This window comes from Nannobrachium achirus (genome assembly GCF_963921795.1).
Source record: "Nannobrachium achirus genome assembly, chromosome: 14".
Lineage (NCBI taxonomy): Eukaryota > Metazoa > Chordata > Actinopteri > Myctophiformes > Myctophidae > Nannobrachium > Nannobrachium achirus.
The window spans coordinates 13,923,760-13,940,519 of NC_137821.1; the positions used below are offsets into that span (position 1 = coordinate 13,923,760).

Sequence of the window (16,760 nt, forward strand, 5' to 3'; positions counted from 1 at the left end):
ACCATTGTAACAGCTGGGATTCGAACCCGGGTCTCCCGCGTGAAAGTCCAATATCTTATTTTGTTGAACTCAAGTCTCCATGGGGTTAGTAATCGATAGAATTAAACTCACCTGTTGCTTTAAAGTTATACTATGTAACTTTTTATAAACCTTCAGGTTTATAAAAAGTTAAACAGTTAAAAGTTAAAAAGTTAAAAAGTTAAAAGTTATAAAAAGGCAAACAGTTTGCCTGATGAAGGTTTAAATACCGAAACGTTGCATTACTTTATTAAATTCCCCTTTTTGCATTGGAAGACAGTGTGCGTGGAGTTTTTGCCTTTTCAGTTCACCGACCATTGTTTGGTCTCTCCTCAACAGCACCTGTCGCTGTAGGTGTGCAAAAGCCTTTCGTTTCATTCATTCAAGGACCCCCAAAATCGACAGATCGATGAACACCAGGTATAGGTCTTTGCGGTGTTCTCTGCATTTTTCCTGCACCTGTCTAGCAGCAAATATATCATGGCCGCAGTGCTGCAATCACGCCTAAAGTCACATAGGGATTCAGGCAGGATGTTCTCCGTTAAATGGGTTGCTAGGCGATGTAACATGATCCTCGCAAGCACTTTCCCAGCTGCAGATAGAAGGGAGACCTCTGCTGTTGCCACATTCTGCTTTGTCACCCTTGTGCTTATAGATGGTGATGATGTTTGCATCCTTCCAGTCCTGTGGGATGACTTCCAGTGACCAGATGGTAGTGATCAGCTGATGCATTTTCCCATAGTAAAAGTAACCCATACGTTTTTATATTTTAATTTTACTTATTACAAACATGCACTATGGATGTTCTTTTATTGATAGGAGACTATGGACTGAACTGACTGACTATGAACAGACAAATAGTTTTTATGGCGTTATATTGCTCGAGCAGTGTTTTATTTATTTTCTTTGTTGCTGATACTGTTGTGTACTAAACTTTTTCGTTGTATGTCTCATACAGTGACAAATAAACATCTTATCTATGATGCTTAAAACAATAGCATTATCAGTGACACTGTTGAACTCAATGGGATTATTCTATTGACATCAACATGACTCAGTACTGGGTCACAGTATATTAAGCAACATACATAATGATTCAAATAAAACCTTTTTTATCAAAGATGGAGCTTGTCTTCTTCCCAGGCAAGTCCTGTCCCATGCAAGATCTCATTATTTCCAAAGACAACACCTTGGTGACTTCGGTTCCAACTGCTAAGAACTTTGGTGTGGTCCTGGACAGCCAGCCAGCTCTCATTCAAGGCACATATTGCATCAGTCACTCGGTCCTGTAGGTTCACACTCAGGGGTCATCACCATGGCAGCTCATAATGGACATTTTCATTCATATTTAATTTTTACCACAGACATGCAAAAGTAATCATTTTACGCAAAACACATTGGCCTAGCTCTAAATGTATACTAATGCACTCCAAATGTGTCATAGGGTATATTCCAATGTGCTGCACATTTTAAAACAAAAGTATGTCTGCATTAACTATTGAGCCACTTAACCACCAAAAAAGAAATTAGACTATTATAGAGATTGCTGGCTTTTCACAAACAGAACAATATTTGCATCTATGTTTACAGCCAGTTTCATACAGTAGTCAGCACACTCTGGTCACTTGCCCTGTAACGCCATTTGGCTCCACCTCCTTGGATTGATTTGCTGTCAGACTATCTTTTCTTGGCAGCACAGTATATAAGGTGTCACAACCCTCTTGTGCTCAAGATCACATCAAAGCTCATACCTGTTCCATTTGACTGACAGCTTACATACCGGTAGACCATGGCACAAATGGTAAGTTGCCTCATTACAATGGTGTATAATGGTGTTCTACTATGACTGATATTATACCCCTATTTACTATACACACGCACACACACACACACACACACACACACACACGCACACGCACACGCACACACACACACACACACACACACACACACACACACACACACACACACACCAGTACTGTATTCATATGCCTGCTGACTATACTGCACTTTTTGGATGTGCAGTAGTCCTTTTATTTATACAAATATAGTTATTTACACAATTATGTTCACTCGACACTCACCCAAGAATTATTATTTTTTACTGTCACATACCCGAAAAAGTACATAAACATGTAACCATCGTTGTTTATGATTTTTTATTATTTTCTTTTATATCAAGGTCCGTATCGGTCATACTCTGAATGATGCAGAAAAACAGCATGTCGCCAGAAGAAGAGCCATAGTTCAACAATGCCTAAGGAGAAACAACATCCCCTGCACTCAGGTAGAAGCATTTCACCTGTTACTGTATATTTAGTCTGAGTAGCCTACTAGTGAGTAGTATATATTTCATTCTAACTTTGAATGTCCATTCTGTGATTGATGAAAGGACAATGTTTGTCCGACTGCTGCTGTGTTTTTCTATTCAGAAGTAAATACTGGACCCAATTACAGATTACATGTGTCAGGCTAATTTGCATATGACGCACAAACAAATTAACAACAATGTATGAAATCATTCAATTTGTTCATTTATTGTTTGGTTAATTTGCTCATGCAAGCATTTACTCTCACACGCACACTTCTCTTAAAAGGACAAGGTTCCCAACATTGCTGTGATTGGTTCTGGAGGAGGAGAGAGAGCCATGGTGGGAATGCTGGCATCTGTGCTTCAACTGGGGAAAGAAGATCTACTGGACTGTATGATGTACATGAGTGGAGTGTCTGGATCTACCTGGTACACACACACACACACACACACACACGCGCGCGCGCGCGCGCACACACACACACGCGCGCACTCACACGCACACACACGCATGCACACGCACACACACGCACAAATGCACGCACACATGCACAGAGACAGGCAGACACACACACACACACAGCGTACATTTACTCAAGTACTGTACTTCATTACACCTTTGAGGGTGTTTACTTTAAAGGGATATTCCACTTTCAAAAAAAAGTTTTGGTCATTTTATCATCTACACAGGCTTTTGTACCCTGGACAGTTTTGAATTTGCTTGATTCAATATTATTTGATATTCATTTTATAAGACACCCCCTTACAGGGCCCCTTCATACACAAACCCATTGTAACTTCAAACTCCATTTTAACCATGATAAATTCATCAAAAACATATTTTTTCTGGTGAATCATACTACCATCCTAATACATGAGCTGGCCATGTTTTTTCATTTATTTTTAATATTAAAAGGGAAAAAACGAACAAATAATGATTGAAAAAACATGGCTAGCTCACGTAAGAAATACACTAAATCAGTTATATTGTCTGTTCTCCTCTGGGAGAGTGTTTTTTGCAGGTCGTTCAGTCCGAGTGTATCAACAGGGTGCGTTTGGAAATGTGCACCGGGTGTGTGATCAGTGTAGTGAGTGCAGTAACCTCAGTAAAACTATGCCTAAACCTAACCCTAATCCTAACCTTAACCCTAACCTCAGTAAAACTATGCCTAACCCTAACCCTAACCCTAACCCTAGCCCTAACCCTAACCTCAGTAACCGTGACGCGGGTCAGGTGATTATCTAACACACCCGCTACGCATTTCCGAACGCACCCTTTGATACACTCGGACTGAACGACCTGCAAAAAATACTCTCCCGTTCTCCTCTACAGGTGCATGGCCTCCTTATACAAACATTCCAACTATTCCTCCAATCTGAAGAATGTGACAGATGTCATCGTTAGGAGGCTGGGTGGTGATGCAGTCTCCTGGCCCGAGTGCAACGCCAAATTGAAAAAATACTACGAAGAAACTGACAACTACAGTATGACTCATTTTTGGTCTGCAACGGTGGTCCCTGTCTTTGTGAAAGAGGTCAGACAATCAAATACACAGTACATCCTCTTCTAACAGTCAGTTAGTACACCCCACGCATTGTGGGAAGTTTGTCACAGAATTACAGAAGTTTTGACATTTCTTGTGACAGGTTTATGCATGGTCACCCAGAGAGAGATTACAGACGTGTTTGTGGCTACTTCATGGAGCTTAGCTTGTGAGAATAGCAGCTCTCCTGCGGATTGGAGCAAGACTGGACGAGTGGACATCCGCCCATTATGCTATTTTAATATAGGACTCAATTTAGATTATTATTTCCACAGAATATCACACAATCGCAGGGGCGCAGGAGGCATTTTAAAAGTGAAGGGGACATATCTGGGAGGTATGTGCACGCGCATAGCGCGCACGAAAATTTTTGGGGTATCCCCCCCACTTTTGGTGATATCCCCCCCACTTTTGCCCCGAGGAGGGGGGGACATATCCCCTCCACTTGAGCTGAATTACACAGTTGTTTTACGCAGATTTCAAGGCATTTTTAAAATGAAATACACATGAATTCATTAAGTCTATATTAGATCTTTTTATTGAAGGAGTAACAGGCCAACAGTGGGGCCATGAGTGATTGCCTCATTGGTGTCCATTTTTGGGTCCGACATGAAAAAGTTGGGAACCACAGTAACAAGAGGAAACGTAACTTAAAATGTGTTGACAAACGAAATTGCATTTCCATTATGCATCTGTTCAAAGGTACTTACATTGTTGCTTGATTTAAAGAACAACGTTATCGTTTTTTGTTTTTTTGACCGTTTCATTTTGACTGAGAATTATGTGAGACTAGCCTACACACACCAGCAGCAGGTCCAGCACCTGCAATGACGGTCTCCTTCTGCCACTGCCTGCCTGCTTGTCACTATCGCGTCGCATTAATTAAACTCATTCAGAACAGCTGAGCTAGCTGCCGACTGCACTGCACTGGTGGGACTGTGCCTCTAGAGAGCAGTAATACGCCTTGAAATGAGAACTACTCAGTTTGTACAGTATAATCGATCATATTTGCAGCTTTTTCTTGGACCTGAACACTGGGGGGGATATCCCCCCCACCCAAAAAAAGTGGGGGTGTTAATCCCCCCCGTCCCCTCCTATCTGCTGCGCGCATGACACAATGTAAATGTTTACTGTAAACGTGGAATCCATGATTGTTCTCCACGGAGTAAAAAATATCTATGCCAACAAACACTAACTGCACAATGTATTGGTATCCTCTAGTCTATCCTCTACCAGAGGCGTGTGTTCTCCAGCTCCTTCAGAAGCTTATACTAAAAAATACATATAAGTCATGACATGAAGTATTCAAACATCTCTTTTTGTCTCTTCAGATAGATGAAAATGTTCTTTCAGTTCAGAAAGAAAAGCATTCTATGGATCCCTATCCCATCTTCACTGTGATTGACAAGGAGGTCAAACAACGAACCAGACGTGTAAAAGGTGAAGTATCAAATGAATTAAAGATTAATTAAATTACCAGTCATTGTTTTGTCATTGATTGACAAAACAATGTTCGAAAAATTGATTTGATAACATGTACAGTTATAGTGTAGTGTGGCTATATATGATTATAGAGAAGTGTAGCCGCGATGTCTTGTCTCTTGTGCTTTGTTAGAGACAAATGTCATTGACCTGGCCACTGATAGTCTTTTCTTGGCAGACGTATGGGTTGAGATGACCCCTGATGAGGCGGGTTGTTCTCTCACGGGGGCCTTTGTGGACCAGAAATACTTTGGAAGTCAGTTTGCCTATGGGTCATTCAGAGAGAAGCAGCCAGAGATGGACATGCTCTACGTGCAAGGTGAGAATCATCTATGGTCTGTCCAGTTGTTCTGTTGGTTTTCTTCTTCTGAGGTATTAATTGTGAGCTCTCTCTTTATCTATTGGCAGGCATGTGTGGCAGCGCCTTAGCTGACGGCCAAGAAATATGGAAAGCGATAAAAGAGTGGTGGAACAATTTGTTTGGCAGTATGGAATCACCCACACACACACACACACGCACGCACACATGCACACACGCACGCACACACGCACACACACGTACGCAAACACTTAACACCTAATTTCTTCTAGATAAGAAGTGCATTTGCCAGGCGTGTGAAGTCCTTCAGACCCTGCTGGAGATGAATGTCCGGGCCTCAGAAGGAAAGGATTATTCAGATCTTGCCCAAAAGATTAACACCTTGCTCAAAGGTACACTTTGAATTTAGCAATGTCATCTTTGAAAATCTGTGTGCTCTGTAAACTACTAATATCAGCCAGCCGATGTGGTGATTTATATGATATAATAAATACTTATTATTATTAGCCCACTCACTGCAATGTTTTAAGGGCACAGATGTTCATGAAGTCAATCATAACGATGCCTCGTTGTTTTACAGTCTTTCCTTACCGGACAATTGAAGACCTCTATCCCTACCTATTAGCCCTACTGCATTTTGTGAGAAAAGTAAAAAGAAAAAAAGAAGAAAAAAATGGGGAGGGGGGGTGGGCGGGCTACATTACTTTGGTAGAGGGTTGGGTCGGGTGTAGTTACCTTGCCATGATGTCATTCCAAAGATGGACAAAGAATAATTGGTCCATTGATTAGAATTTGATAATATGTATACAGGCTCCTCCTTAACTCCCATTGTACAGCGAAGAGGCTCAGGAGGAGCTCTTTTAGCCCATAAATGAATGCAAACAAAGTTGATTCTGCCACTATAGATCCGTGTACAGCCCTGGTTTTCTTCTAATAAAAACTTGGAAAGGAGAACACATTTACCTGATTACTCAGTTCACTCTCATGGTGATCTCTTGGGTTCCATAAGGAAAGTTCTACATGTGATCTCATAAACATGGCAACTGCTTTCATATGAGGGGGGAGTAGGGGAGTCAAGCCTCCTATCGTAGCACAATCGTGAGTGGGAAATAAATGGGGTGTACTGTAGGTTCTTCCTTGGCCTACTGGGAGTTTCACGCTGATTGGTCCAGCAGTGCCCAAACTTATACCTGTTTTCTTTACTAACTATAAAATTATATTTACAATGTTTACTTATTCCTTGATATCTTTTGCGTTAACACATTTCACAGTGAACTTTACACATTGTAATTTCTCAAAAGTTCCCCAAAAGTGTGCAGTTTGCAGGAAAGAAAATGTAAATGTTTCTTATATGCCACTCCAAGATATCTAAAAGGCCTTTATAACAGTAGTTGTGTTTCCATAAAGCCTTTTAATGCACATTAAGGCTTTTGCGCATAAATCTTTTTATGGAAACACTTCAAAATTTGAATAAACTTTCATTATTCGCAAAAACATTTATGCACCTGGAGGGGGACTGCCCATAAGTCCTACATCTCATTAGTCCTACTTTGGTTAGGGTTAGGTTTAGTTTTTACTGAGGTTAGGGTTAGTGTTTGGGTTAGGTTTAGGCATAGTTTTACTGAGGTTAGAGTTAGGTTTAAGTTTAGGTATAGTATTTTTCACCATATTATATTCACCAGATTCGGACTAATGGGCTGTAGGAACAATGAGCTGTCGGACCAATGCCATGGCACCGCTTGGAGGAGGTGGATTTTGTGGCTTTATCGAAAAAAGAAAAAAAAAAGAAATGCGCATTAGTGAATGGAAACGGGTCAGCCAATACATGCGAATAAATGATGACGTTCTTGTCCTCCAAGTTAACACTTTCCCATGCCGCTTAACATCCATTGTATTTGCGTTAGCCCACAAAACAAACCGTCACTCACTATGTTGCATTATGAACTCTGTGTGTAAATTAAATTCCTCCCGTTTTCACAACGTGCTAGCTGTAGTTCTTTACAGACTGTTGTGCAAAGATAACCTCTGACAGAACTTAAAACGAAGATGTGTTCAATGCAAACTTATAACACAAACTGTATCACGTTCAGTCTCTGTTTATGTGTTGTTTGTGTCGCTCTTCTACTTCTCATCATCACATTGCCCGTTCATCTTCTGCATTTATATAATGCCATAGGACTGAAAAGGCGCACCACCTACTGCTTTTCTAGACAAACTAACTACACTAATTTGAATGACACCCGCAGATGGAAACAGGCTAAAATCGCTTTGTCTTTTTGCGAATTTGTGATAATTCACTTCCTATTTTCAAATACGTTTATGGAAACGGAATTAATGTAATGTGTAACTTATTAGTGTGATTGCCTACAGGGCAACCAGACTAAGGTGTCCCAGCGCGGCTGACGGCTAGTCATTGCATTTTTTCTCATTTTCATTTTTTCATTTCATTTGAAAGCTGGGGATCATAGCTACAAAATGATATATTGGTTGTGGAGATTGACCCAACAGTTTTGAAGATGGCTTATAGAATGATGCCATGCTGAAATACTACTTTTGAGATATTCAAGTAATAAATAAATGTCTAACCTGCAAATGACCTGACGATCTCTCACATTAATTTAAAAAAGTCTTATTTACATGCAGAGTTAAGCTCTGGCGTTTAAGTGAAATGTAGCCTAGATATTTTGAGATGCATTTGTGGCTTTTTTCATTTTAGAAAAAAAAAAAAAAAAAAGTCATATTAGCAGTAGTGAAAAACCCTGCCTTCCGAAATGACTTCCCCTCAGTCACGCTGAGTCACAGTAGTTCTTATCCGGCTTTATTATTATTATTATTTCATCTAGAGTTCAAGCTAAAAAATATCTCTGTTTCCATCCCTGTAGGCAAACTGGATGGGACCGGCAAGCAGGTTTATCTACCCATCAACCAAATGAAAATGGGACAGGAAGCTGCAAAGAATGAGCTCCGGAGGTACACATTGGTAGTATGTGAATCCTTCTCTCACTGGTACAAGGACAAGAAATGTACCACCTCTATTGCCGGTGAGTTGTGCTGTTCTCCCCCCCCCTCTCTCTCTCTCTCTCTCTCGCTCTCTCTCTCTCTCTCTCTCACTCTCTCTCACTCTCTCTCTCTCTCTCTCTTTCTCTCTCTCTCTCTCTCTCTCTCTCTCTCTCTCTCTCTCTCTCTCTTTCTCTCTCTCTCTCTCTCTCTCTCTCTCTCTATTTTGTTTCATAATAACATGAATTAATTAATTAATCTACCTATAATTGTTGCAATATAGTAGTAAGAAAGTACCGCAATTCAAAAGTTGGACACATTAGAAATCATATAGCGGCTATTAGCGGGACAGTCACACAGCAGAGTCAAGAGTCAATAAATTGAGATTAAAATCACATCTACATGTCATTATTTTGTGTTTTGATTGAATACTTTATGACAGTACGGCATTAGCCTGGAAACCAGAATCTGCCAGGCTAGTATGGCAGTTACAGCCAAAAAATATATATGCTAACAGGATAACACAAAAAGCCCCAGGAGACTTGCTTCCATTGTGGTCCATTGTACTCAATTCATCAACAAGGCACAATGCATACGTTACATATCAGCCACAACACCAAGCATAGAGAACAAATGGGGGTGGGTGGGGGGCAGAGGATGCCTCTCTCTATGCAGCTTGCTCAGAGAGTGCTTTTCAAAGAGTTATACTGAAACTCGTTTATGTCAATCACATTTCACTCCTTTCTATTTTCTTCTTTTATTTTCTTTCTTAATTTTACTGCAGAAAAGGCAGTGTAAGCAACACTTTCCCCAGTAGAATAGGGTTTTACCTTATATTTCTAATTTCAGACTGGTGGACCTGGACTAAGATATACACGTCCACCACATTAAATGTTGTTACCTGGACATGGGGAACCACATACAACTTCCTGCACAACATGAGAGGTGAGAGCAGAGCTCTGACATCACCTCATTCCAGCTCAGCAGGATAAAGCTGACCTGTTCTGACATCACAATGACGTTGCAAATGAATTCCGTCCTTGTCCCTTTTATGCCCATATATTGAGATCCCTGATGTCATCAATATTAAGCCCATGTGCATCACAGTGCGTGACACCTCATCCCGTCTCATCCATTTTTGGGAAAATATGACCACATATTGAGCACATTTTGTTAATTCTTTTGGTCAAAGTTGATCCCATTAATAGTCTTTAAGAGACAAAGAATCGGCCACACAGACTGTAGCCAAAGTGCCAATATTTATTTTAAGACGCAGCGGGAAAGTTGATCCCATGCCAAAGTGAGAGTGGTCGCCCAGCAGACTGCTGTCACCCAGGCGGATGCGTGCATGCGCCCATGTGCGCAACCTCGCTTCTCGCCCTTAGTGGTCGTACGCACCTTAGAACAACTTTTTCCACTTTACACCTACAGTACAGCCGATCTAGCCGATCCACAATCCGATCTCACAGCAAATGTATATTTTTCTAAATGTTACTGTTACTGATTGTTACATATTATGCATACAATGAGTATGAAGAATTCTGTTACATTAATTATATTTATTTATATAACGATTTCATTACAAAGTTTAATTTAAGAGCAGTGGTTAGTAAATGTAGCCTATATTTTAGGGGTACTTACACATTCAGTCTATGCGTGCATATTCAGACTGTCTTGCCTTTTCAGCCTGGTTTTGCATTCGTGGAACAGAATAAACCATCCTGCACTGTCAAACCTACATATTTTGTGTAATGGCACTGAACCAGCTTCTAAATTAGTTGATTTCTACATTAAGTCACTTGTTAAAAAATTATACATCGACTGATGTTTTGAACAAGATCTCTGGCCTCAAAAACAGTCCTGTTTATTTTTTATCTGAAATTGTAATGTGTATTGCAATGTTTTGTGTACAGTTAACGAAGTAGACAATGGTGTCCTGGCATCACCAACAAGGAACTATGAGGATGCTGGCCTGCTGTTGAACTCTCCGTATTTCTCCGTCACCAGACCAGAGAGAGACATTGACCTCATCATTTCCCTCGACTTCAGCGATGGCGACCCTATGATGGTAACACAAATCATATGCAAACGTATGCTATAGATATAGTAATAATAATAAACATTACTTATGTTGTACCTTTTTATACAATGTTACAACATGGTTAAAAACTTAAAATCAAACAGTGACTCATGAATCATGAACAATTACAGCAACAGAAAACACAACCGTATCAGTGAGAATAGATGCACCATTCTGCTGTTAAAAAGGCCAACGAGTCGCAATGCAAGTTTGTAGATCTGCTATTTTCAAATAGCCAATATACAGGTAAATATAGTTTCAACTGGATAAACTGATTTTGATGCCTAATTTAGCTGTAGACCATCTGGAACCCCCTCAAGGGCCCCTGGGGGTCCCCAGACCCCTGTTTGACACACACACACACACACACACACACACACACACACACACACACACACACACACACACACACACACACACACACACACACACACACACACACACACACACACACACACACACACACATTACCACTATTCTAGAACATTTTGTAAACAACTGAAGAGAAAGAAACAAAAAAATAAAGAAAAAAATCTTCCTCTTATAGTATAATTATAATGCCGTATGATCATGTTTTTTTTGGGGGGGGGGATCTTTAATATCACGGCAAAGTAAATGAGAGAACTCATCATACAACAGTCTAAAGGTGGCATTAAACAAGCATCAACTGTGATAGTTGAGTAATGAGTATAGACTGGGTGCATGGTTCATACAAAGTTTAATAAGAATCACAAGTTGACCAGCACTCACTTCAAATCCTTCTGTTTTTTTTAAATGGCACTGGCAGTACTGGTACACGGATGTGTTTCGGCAAACATGTATGTGTACTATGTTGCCTGTGGCAATAAACCAACAAACCAACCAATAAACAAACAAACAAACAGATGATTAAATTAGCAAGCTCAAGCCTATAGTGAGTAAATGCATCACATAGAGACGGTACTGCCTTTATTGTCCAAGCCATACTAACCCTAACCCTGCATAAAGGACACACTATCGGTAACGGGAATTATACTTCCTCCCATTGTATCATTTGGTGCTTTGATTTCTTTAGCACATTCCTGTTTTGAATACACCATGAATAGCTGTAATGAATTATTTCAAATTCAATTTTAAGAATCAAGACATTGTGGATTATATTTTATTGATTACTTCTACAGACAATTGAAGATGCTCATAAACTGTCCAGGGAAATGGGTATAGCTTTCCCAGAAGTTCGTTTTCCAGACAATGACCGATCAAAACCAAAGGACTTCTACGTGTTTCCAGGAGACAGCAGAACCCCAACAGTGATCCACATGCCTCTGTTCAACATCGTTAACTGCGGAGGTAACTGTTGTATTTGTATTGTACATCAAAAAACATGTTCTTCTTTTGCTAATTGGTTCCTGCTGTCACTGCTGTTTTATCTTACTGACTCACCTGCCAGTGAGGAGCCCTCACCAGGAGGACGTATTAGAAGTAGAGCCTTCGTCCTACTGGTCCTACTCCTCCTGACCAACACTCCCTGCTGACAGGCTCCAACCCAGGCCAGTAGGAGTACATGCAGTGACAAATATCACAAATATCAACCTTCCCACTCGGCTCACCCTCCCCACGCAGCTTTCCTCCTCCAATTGTGTTTGTAGACGCCAGACAAAGCTGGCTGCACCACACTGGATTTGAAGCCAAGGATTTGGTGAGCAGGCACTTTAGCACTGCGGGCGCCATTCAGTGACTTCATATTGTTGCTGAAAGGGCAGGATTTTGATAATTTAATATCTTACCATATTGTATTATTATATATAAGTGTTAGGGTTAGGGTTAAAGGAATATTTCACCCAAATAGTTTCTTGCTCTAAGACCTTTAGTCAACCAAATGAACACGGCCCGAGCCCCCTAATACTGTAGCCTAGCTGTTAATCTGGCTCCCTGGTACACATGAAGGTAACATTAGTAGTGTGGATGAATTTTGCTGCCTGTAACATTGGGGCTCATGGAGTTACACTACACAGGGGGAGGATGAGAGCGAGAAAATAAAAAAGATCAGACATTGCTTATTTTTATCTCAACTTTGTATAGAGCAATTCCGTTTTTGATTAGACTGATGAGACCTACAAATACAATGTTGACAATGCTGCACTGTGTAGCCAGCGGAACCCATTCACACAACTGGCAAAATGATTGATGATGATGTAGTCGGAATGGCTTTCTTTGGGCAGCTGTTGTGTTGATGAAAATTTTACGCAAAATATATTTGGAGAGAATGTAGGCTATTATTTGTAAATGTGCATAGGCCCTCCACCTACTGTTTATAGTTGAGGGGTATGGTGATAATGTTTTAAATGAGCCCACTGCTGGCTGCTGCTCCACATGCTGGCCTGGGCTCGCAAAGTGCAACCAAGTAAAGGTCTGTGTGCTCCAGCTCCCCCTGAAGCTCCACTGCATACGGCTGAAATTTGTTTTGAAAGGTGGCCGGCCTCTCCCTTAGATATAGGGTGAGAAGTTCTGTCATCCGCGAGAGACTCGGAGAAGAACCGCTGCTCCTTGATTTGGAAAGGAGTGAGTTTAGTTGGTTCGGGCATCGGATGCCTCCTGAGTGTCTTCCGAGGTCCTCACTGCACTTCCCATTCGAAGAAGATCTCCTGGCAGACCAAGGACCAGATGAGGGATTATATCTCCACGCCTTGGAATGCCTCGGGATCCACCAGGAGGAAGCTGCTAATATATATATATAATATGTAACGGAGGTGATCCGAATCTCCCCATCCAGCTTCGAACCCGGGTCTCCCGCATATAAATCCAATATCTTAACCATTACTCCAAAGGGCTATCTCTATGGAACGAGGGCAGATACTAGACTTTTGAGGCTTCAGGCTGGGGCTGCGACTCTCTCCGCACACTCACCCCCCTTTGACCTCCTCCTACGGGGAAGCCCAGATCCGGGTCACGGCACCAATGTAACGGAAGTGATCCGAACCTCCCCACCTTGGTTCGAAGCTGGGTGGGGAGGTTCGAATTTTTTCTGTCCGTTCCGAACCTGTGTCCGACAGTTTTCTGTCCGACCCGAGTCGACGTCCGAGCATTAATCATGAAAAAGCGTCCGACCCGAGCCGAGGCCCGAACCTTATGTTTTCAACGCTTTTTCGCCTCATTTCTTTTTCTTTGAGGAAGCCACTGATTTACACTCACTAGCAAACGTGTTATAATGTGCAGTGAGTGCATGCAGCGTGCCTGCTTGTTACCCTTAATAATATTAAGCCACAGTGTGGCTTGTGAAAGTGTTTTAGATAATTAGACCTACATAAGTAGGCTACGTTGATTATTAAATAATATAACGTGCACTGCGCGTCTGGTGACTCTGGTCTGACTTCAGTCAGTGACTCGCTGCAGTCACACACTTAAAATCCTCTTTTACAAACTGTAATAAAGTATTCACACACAAACCTTTTCCACAGTTCAATCAATATCAACATTTATTCAGTCTTACCAGCATAGACGAATCTGACATCTGCTTTTAATATCCAGCGTCCACAAACTCCAGTCCACAACAGCGGCCTTGGCCGTCTTTCTTAATCAAAAACTATTATTAATCCAGCCATTATGGTTTATGGGTTTACCGTTTTAGGCTTAGGCTACATTCAACATCGGCCTTTTTAATTATGTCCAATTGTCCATAATGTCCACGAACGAACGCAGCGGCATGGATGAAATTGACTAGTTGTATGTAGCAGCTTACAAATCGAACTATTTACATTAATCCAACCATTATGGTTTACATGTTGTTATGGAGTAAAAGGATAGAATCCACCGTGGACGAGTTCAGCGCTGTTCTTCTCTCTTCGACGACTCTTCCAGCTGTACTAAAGTTGCGTTCGCTCACATGTGCATGGTTGTCAAGACAACGCACTGAGCGTAGTCACGTGCACCAGAAAGACAAGGAAATAGCACACACAGAGACGATAGTTGTATCGTTTTACACTTTATTTTCTATAAATCAAAATTATGTCCGACCCAAATCGACGTCCGACAATTAATTGTGAAAATGCGTCCAATCCGGGCCCGAGCCCGTCGGGCTTGTCGGGTCCCGTCGGATTTCGGTCGGGTATCCCAGCTCTAATATATGTGTGTGTGTGTGTGTGTGTGTGTGTGTGTGTGTGTGTGTGTGTGTGTGTGTGTGTGTGTGTGTGTGTGTGTGTGTGTGTGTGTGTGTGTATACATATGTATGTGTATGTTACAGTCAGTTTGGGTAACTCAGAGAGATTTGGGTAACTCGGAGAGCGCTCGTTTTGTCGTTCACCACACACCCCTAACACCACCTGGATCAATTCACTTTGATAGTCTCTTATCAGCGCACCTGTGTAATTCTGCGTATTCACCATGAGATGGCGACAACAGCCATTCACTTGTGTAGACGCTGATGTCGTTTGCGACACCTCTTTCGTTGTTTATCTTCTAGCCTAGCTCGGCTGTGTTTAGCCATTAGCTTACTATGCCTAACCCTAACCCTAACCCTAACCCTAACCTCCATGGGGTGAGGCACTATCATTCCTGCCGACGCTACGTTGTCGTTGTTGTAGATCAAAGCGACCACTTGTTCCGCCCACAACGAGCGCTCCTGTTCTCAATTTCACTGAAACTCAAAAAAACTGATATATATATATATATATATATATATATATATATATATATATATATATATATATAATACGCATGCACGCATATATATTATATACGCACGCACTCACGCACGCACGCACATTGCACGCACGCACACACATTAGCAACTTTCTCCTAATTATTACTTTTTCTCTCTCTCCTCATCTCTGCATATCAGGTAAGCTTGAGGAGATCAGGGCCAAATACCCAACCTTCCGATGGCGGAAAGGTTTTTATCAAGCATACAGTCCTGATGACATCTCTGAAGTGATGGAAAAAGCTGCAGCGAATGTAAGAAACAACAAGGCAAGGCTGCTGGAGGAGATCAAGAAGGCTGTTAATAAAAGAAAGTCCGAGACTTGAGGATCCGACATGTCTCCATTCCCTGCAGCCGCAGCGCCTACAGATTGGCCGAGAACCGGAGAATAATAGCAATTGCAATGTGATGTGAAATAGCAGATTTCTATTGTTTTAATAGACAAAGCGTAACATTCAAATATGTTTTTCAAAAAAATAATAAAATTCCGGCACCTGAACCTTGGAGCCATTTTGCCCTCTGGCACCCAATGAGTTAATGACATAGTTCAATGTTGAAAATGGGTGGTTCTCGAACTTCTCCCTTTCAATACAAAATACAAATATTTTTTTATACACATTGGTGAGGAAAGTATTACAATTTTTACTTAAGTAAAAGTATAACACTGCAATAGAGAAATAACCTGTTTCAAGTAAAAGTAGTCATAATGCATAATGTCCCCTTTCAAGTTTTCAAATTTAAAACCCCCTTAGAAAATAGCAGATCTAGGTGAGCTTGGAGACCAGCAATTTTCAATTGGACGAAATAGGGCTGAAGTGGTGAACTCGCTCGCTCGCTCGCTCGCTCGCTCACTCACTCACTCACTCACTCACTCACTCACTCATTCGACAGTACAACGCAGGCCCCTGCTGGTTGGTCTTCTCTACTGCATTACATGTTTCACACTCAGACAGAATAATAATACTAATAATAATACTACATTAAAAATGTAATTTGTCTTTGTCTGAGACAGACAATGGCAGCCTGTCTGTCTCTCATGCACGCTTCGATTCAATAAATGCTACTGACAAATAATTCATGGTGAGCATCTAGTTACTGTATTTAAAGTTACTGTAAAGCAATAATAATAATATAATATGTATGTGAAATGAGTTTGTCTCACAACAGAATAATGTGTTCAAGCCATTCAAGCCAAATTTGAATGGTAAAAAATCATGAAAACACACGTCTTTTTATAAGCATGCTGACGAGGTCCTGGCACTGGACAACCATCCTGTGATTTGATTTGAAAACTTCTAAGATTAAAGCCTGACTATGTGCCTTTTTTAAATGAA

The 16,760-nt window shown here is 41.1% G+C and overlaps 1 protein-coding gene across 1 annotated transcript; it reads left to right on the forward strand.

Moving 5' to 3' along the window:
* The first annotated feature begins 1,750 nt into the window (after positions 1-1,750).
* LOC308298392 (cytosolic phospholipase A2 gamma-like) lies at positions 1,751-16,499 on the forward strand. Its single transcript, XM_080741984.1, has 13 exons — positions 1,751-1,819; positions 2,201-2,305; positions 2,616-2,758; positions 3,663-3,864; positions 5,205-5,313; positions 5,534-5,674; positions 5,764-5,841; positions 5,947-6,066; positions 8,557-8,715; positions 9,521-9,616; positions 10,585-10,739; positions 11,912-12,080; positions 15,568-16,499. The coding sequence occupies exons 1-13, from the start codon at positions 1,808-1,810 to the stop codon at positions 15,750-15,752; spliced, it is 1,674 nt and encodes a 557-aa protein (XP_080598110.1). The 5' UTR covers positions 1,751-1,807; the 3' UTR covers positions 15,753-16,499.
* Positions 16,500-16,760: the final 261 nt, after the last annotated feature.

Coding starts and splice junctions, on each gene's coding strand:
- LOC308298392 (XM_080741984.1), top strand. Junction 3,865..5,204: donor TCCCTGTCTTTGTGAAAGAG/GTCAGACAATCA, acceptor TTGTCTCTTCAG/ATAGATGAAAATGTTCTTTC. Junction 9,617..10,584: donor CTTCCTGCACAACATGAGAG/GTGAGAGCAGAG, acceptor TTTTGTGTACAG/TTAACGAAGTAGACAATGGT.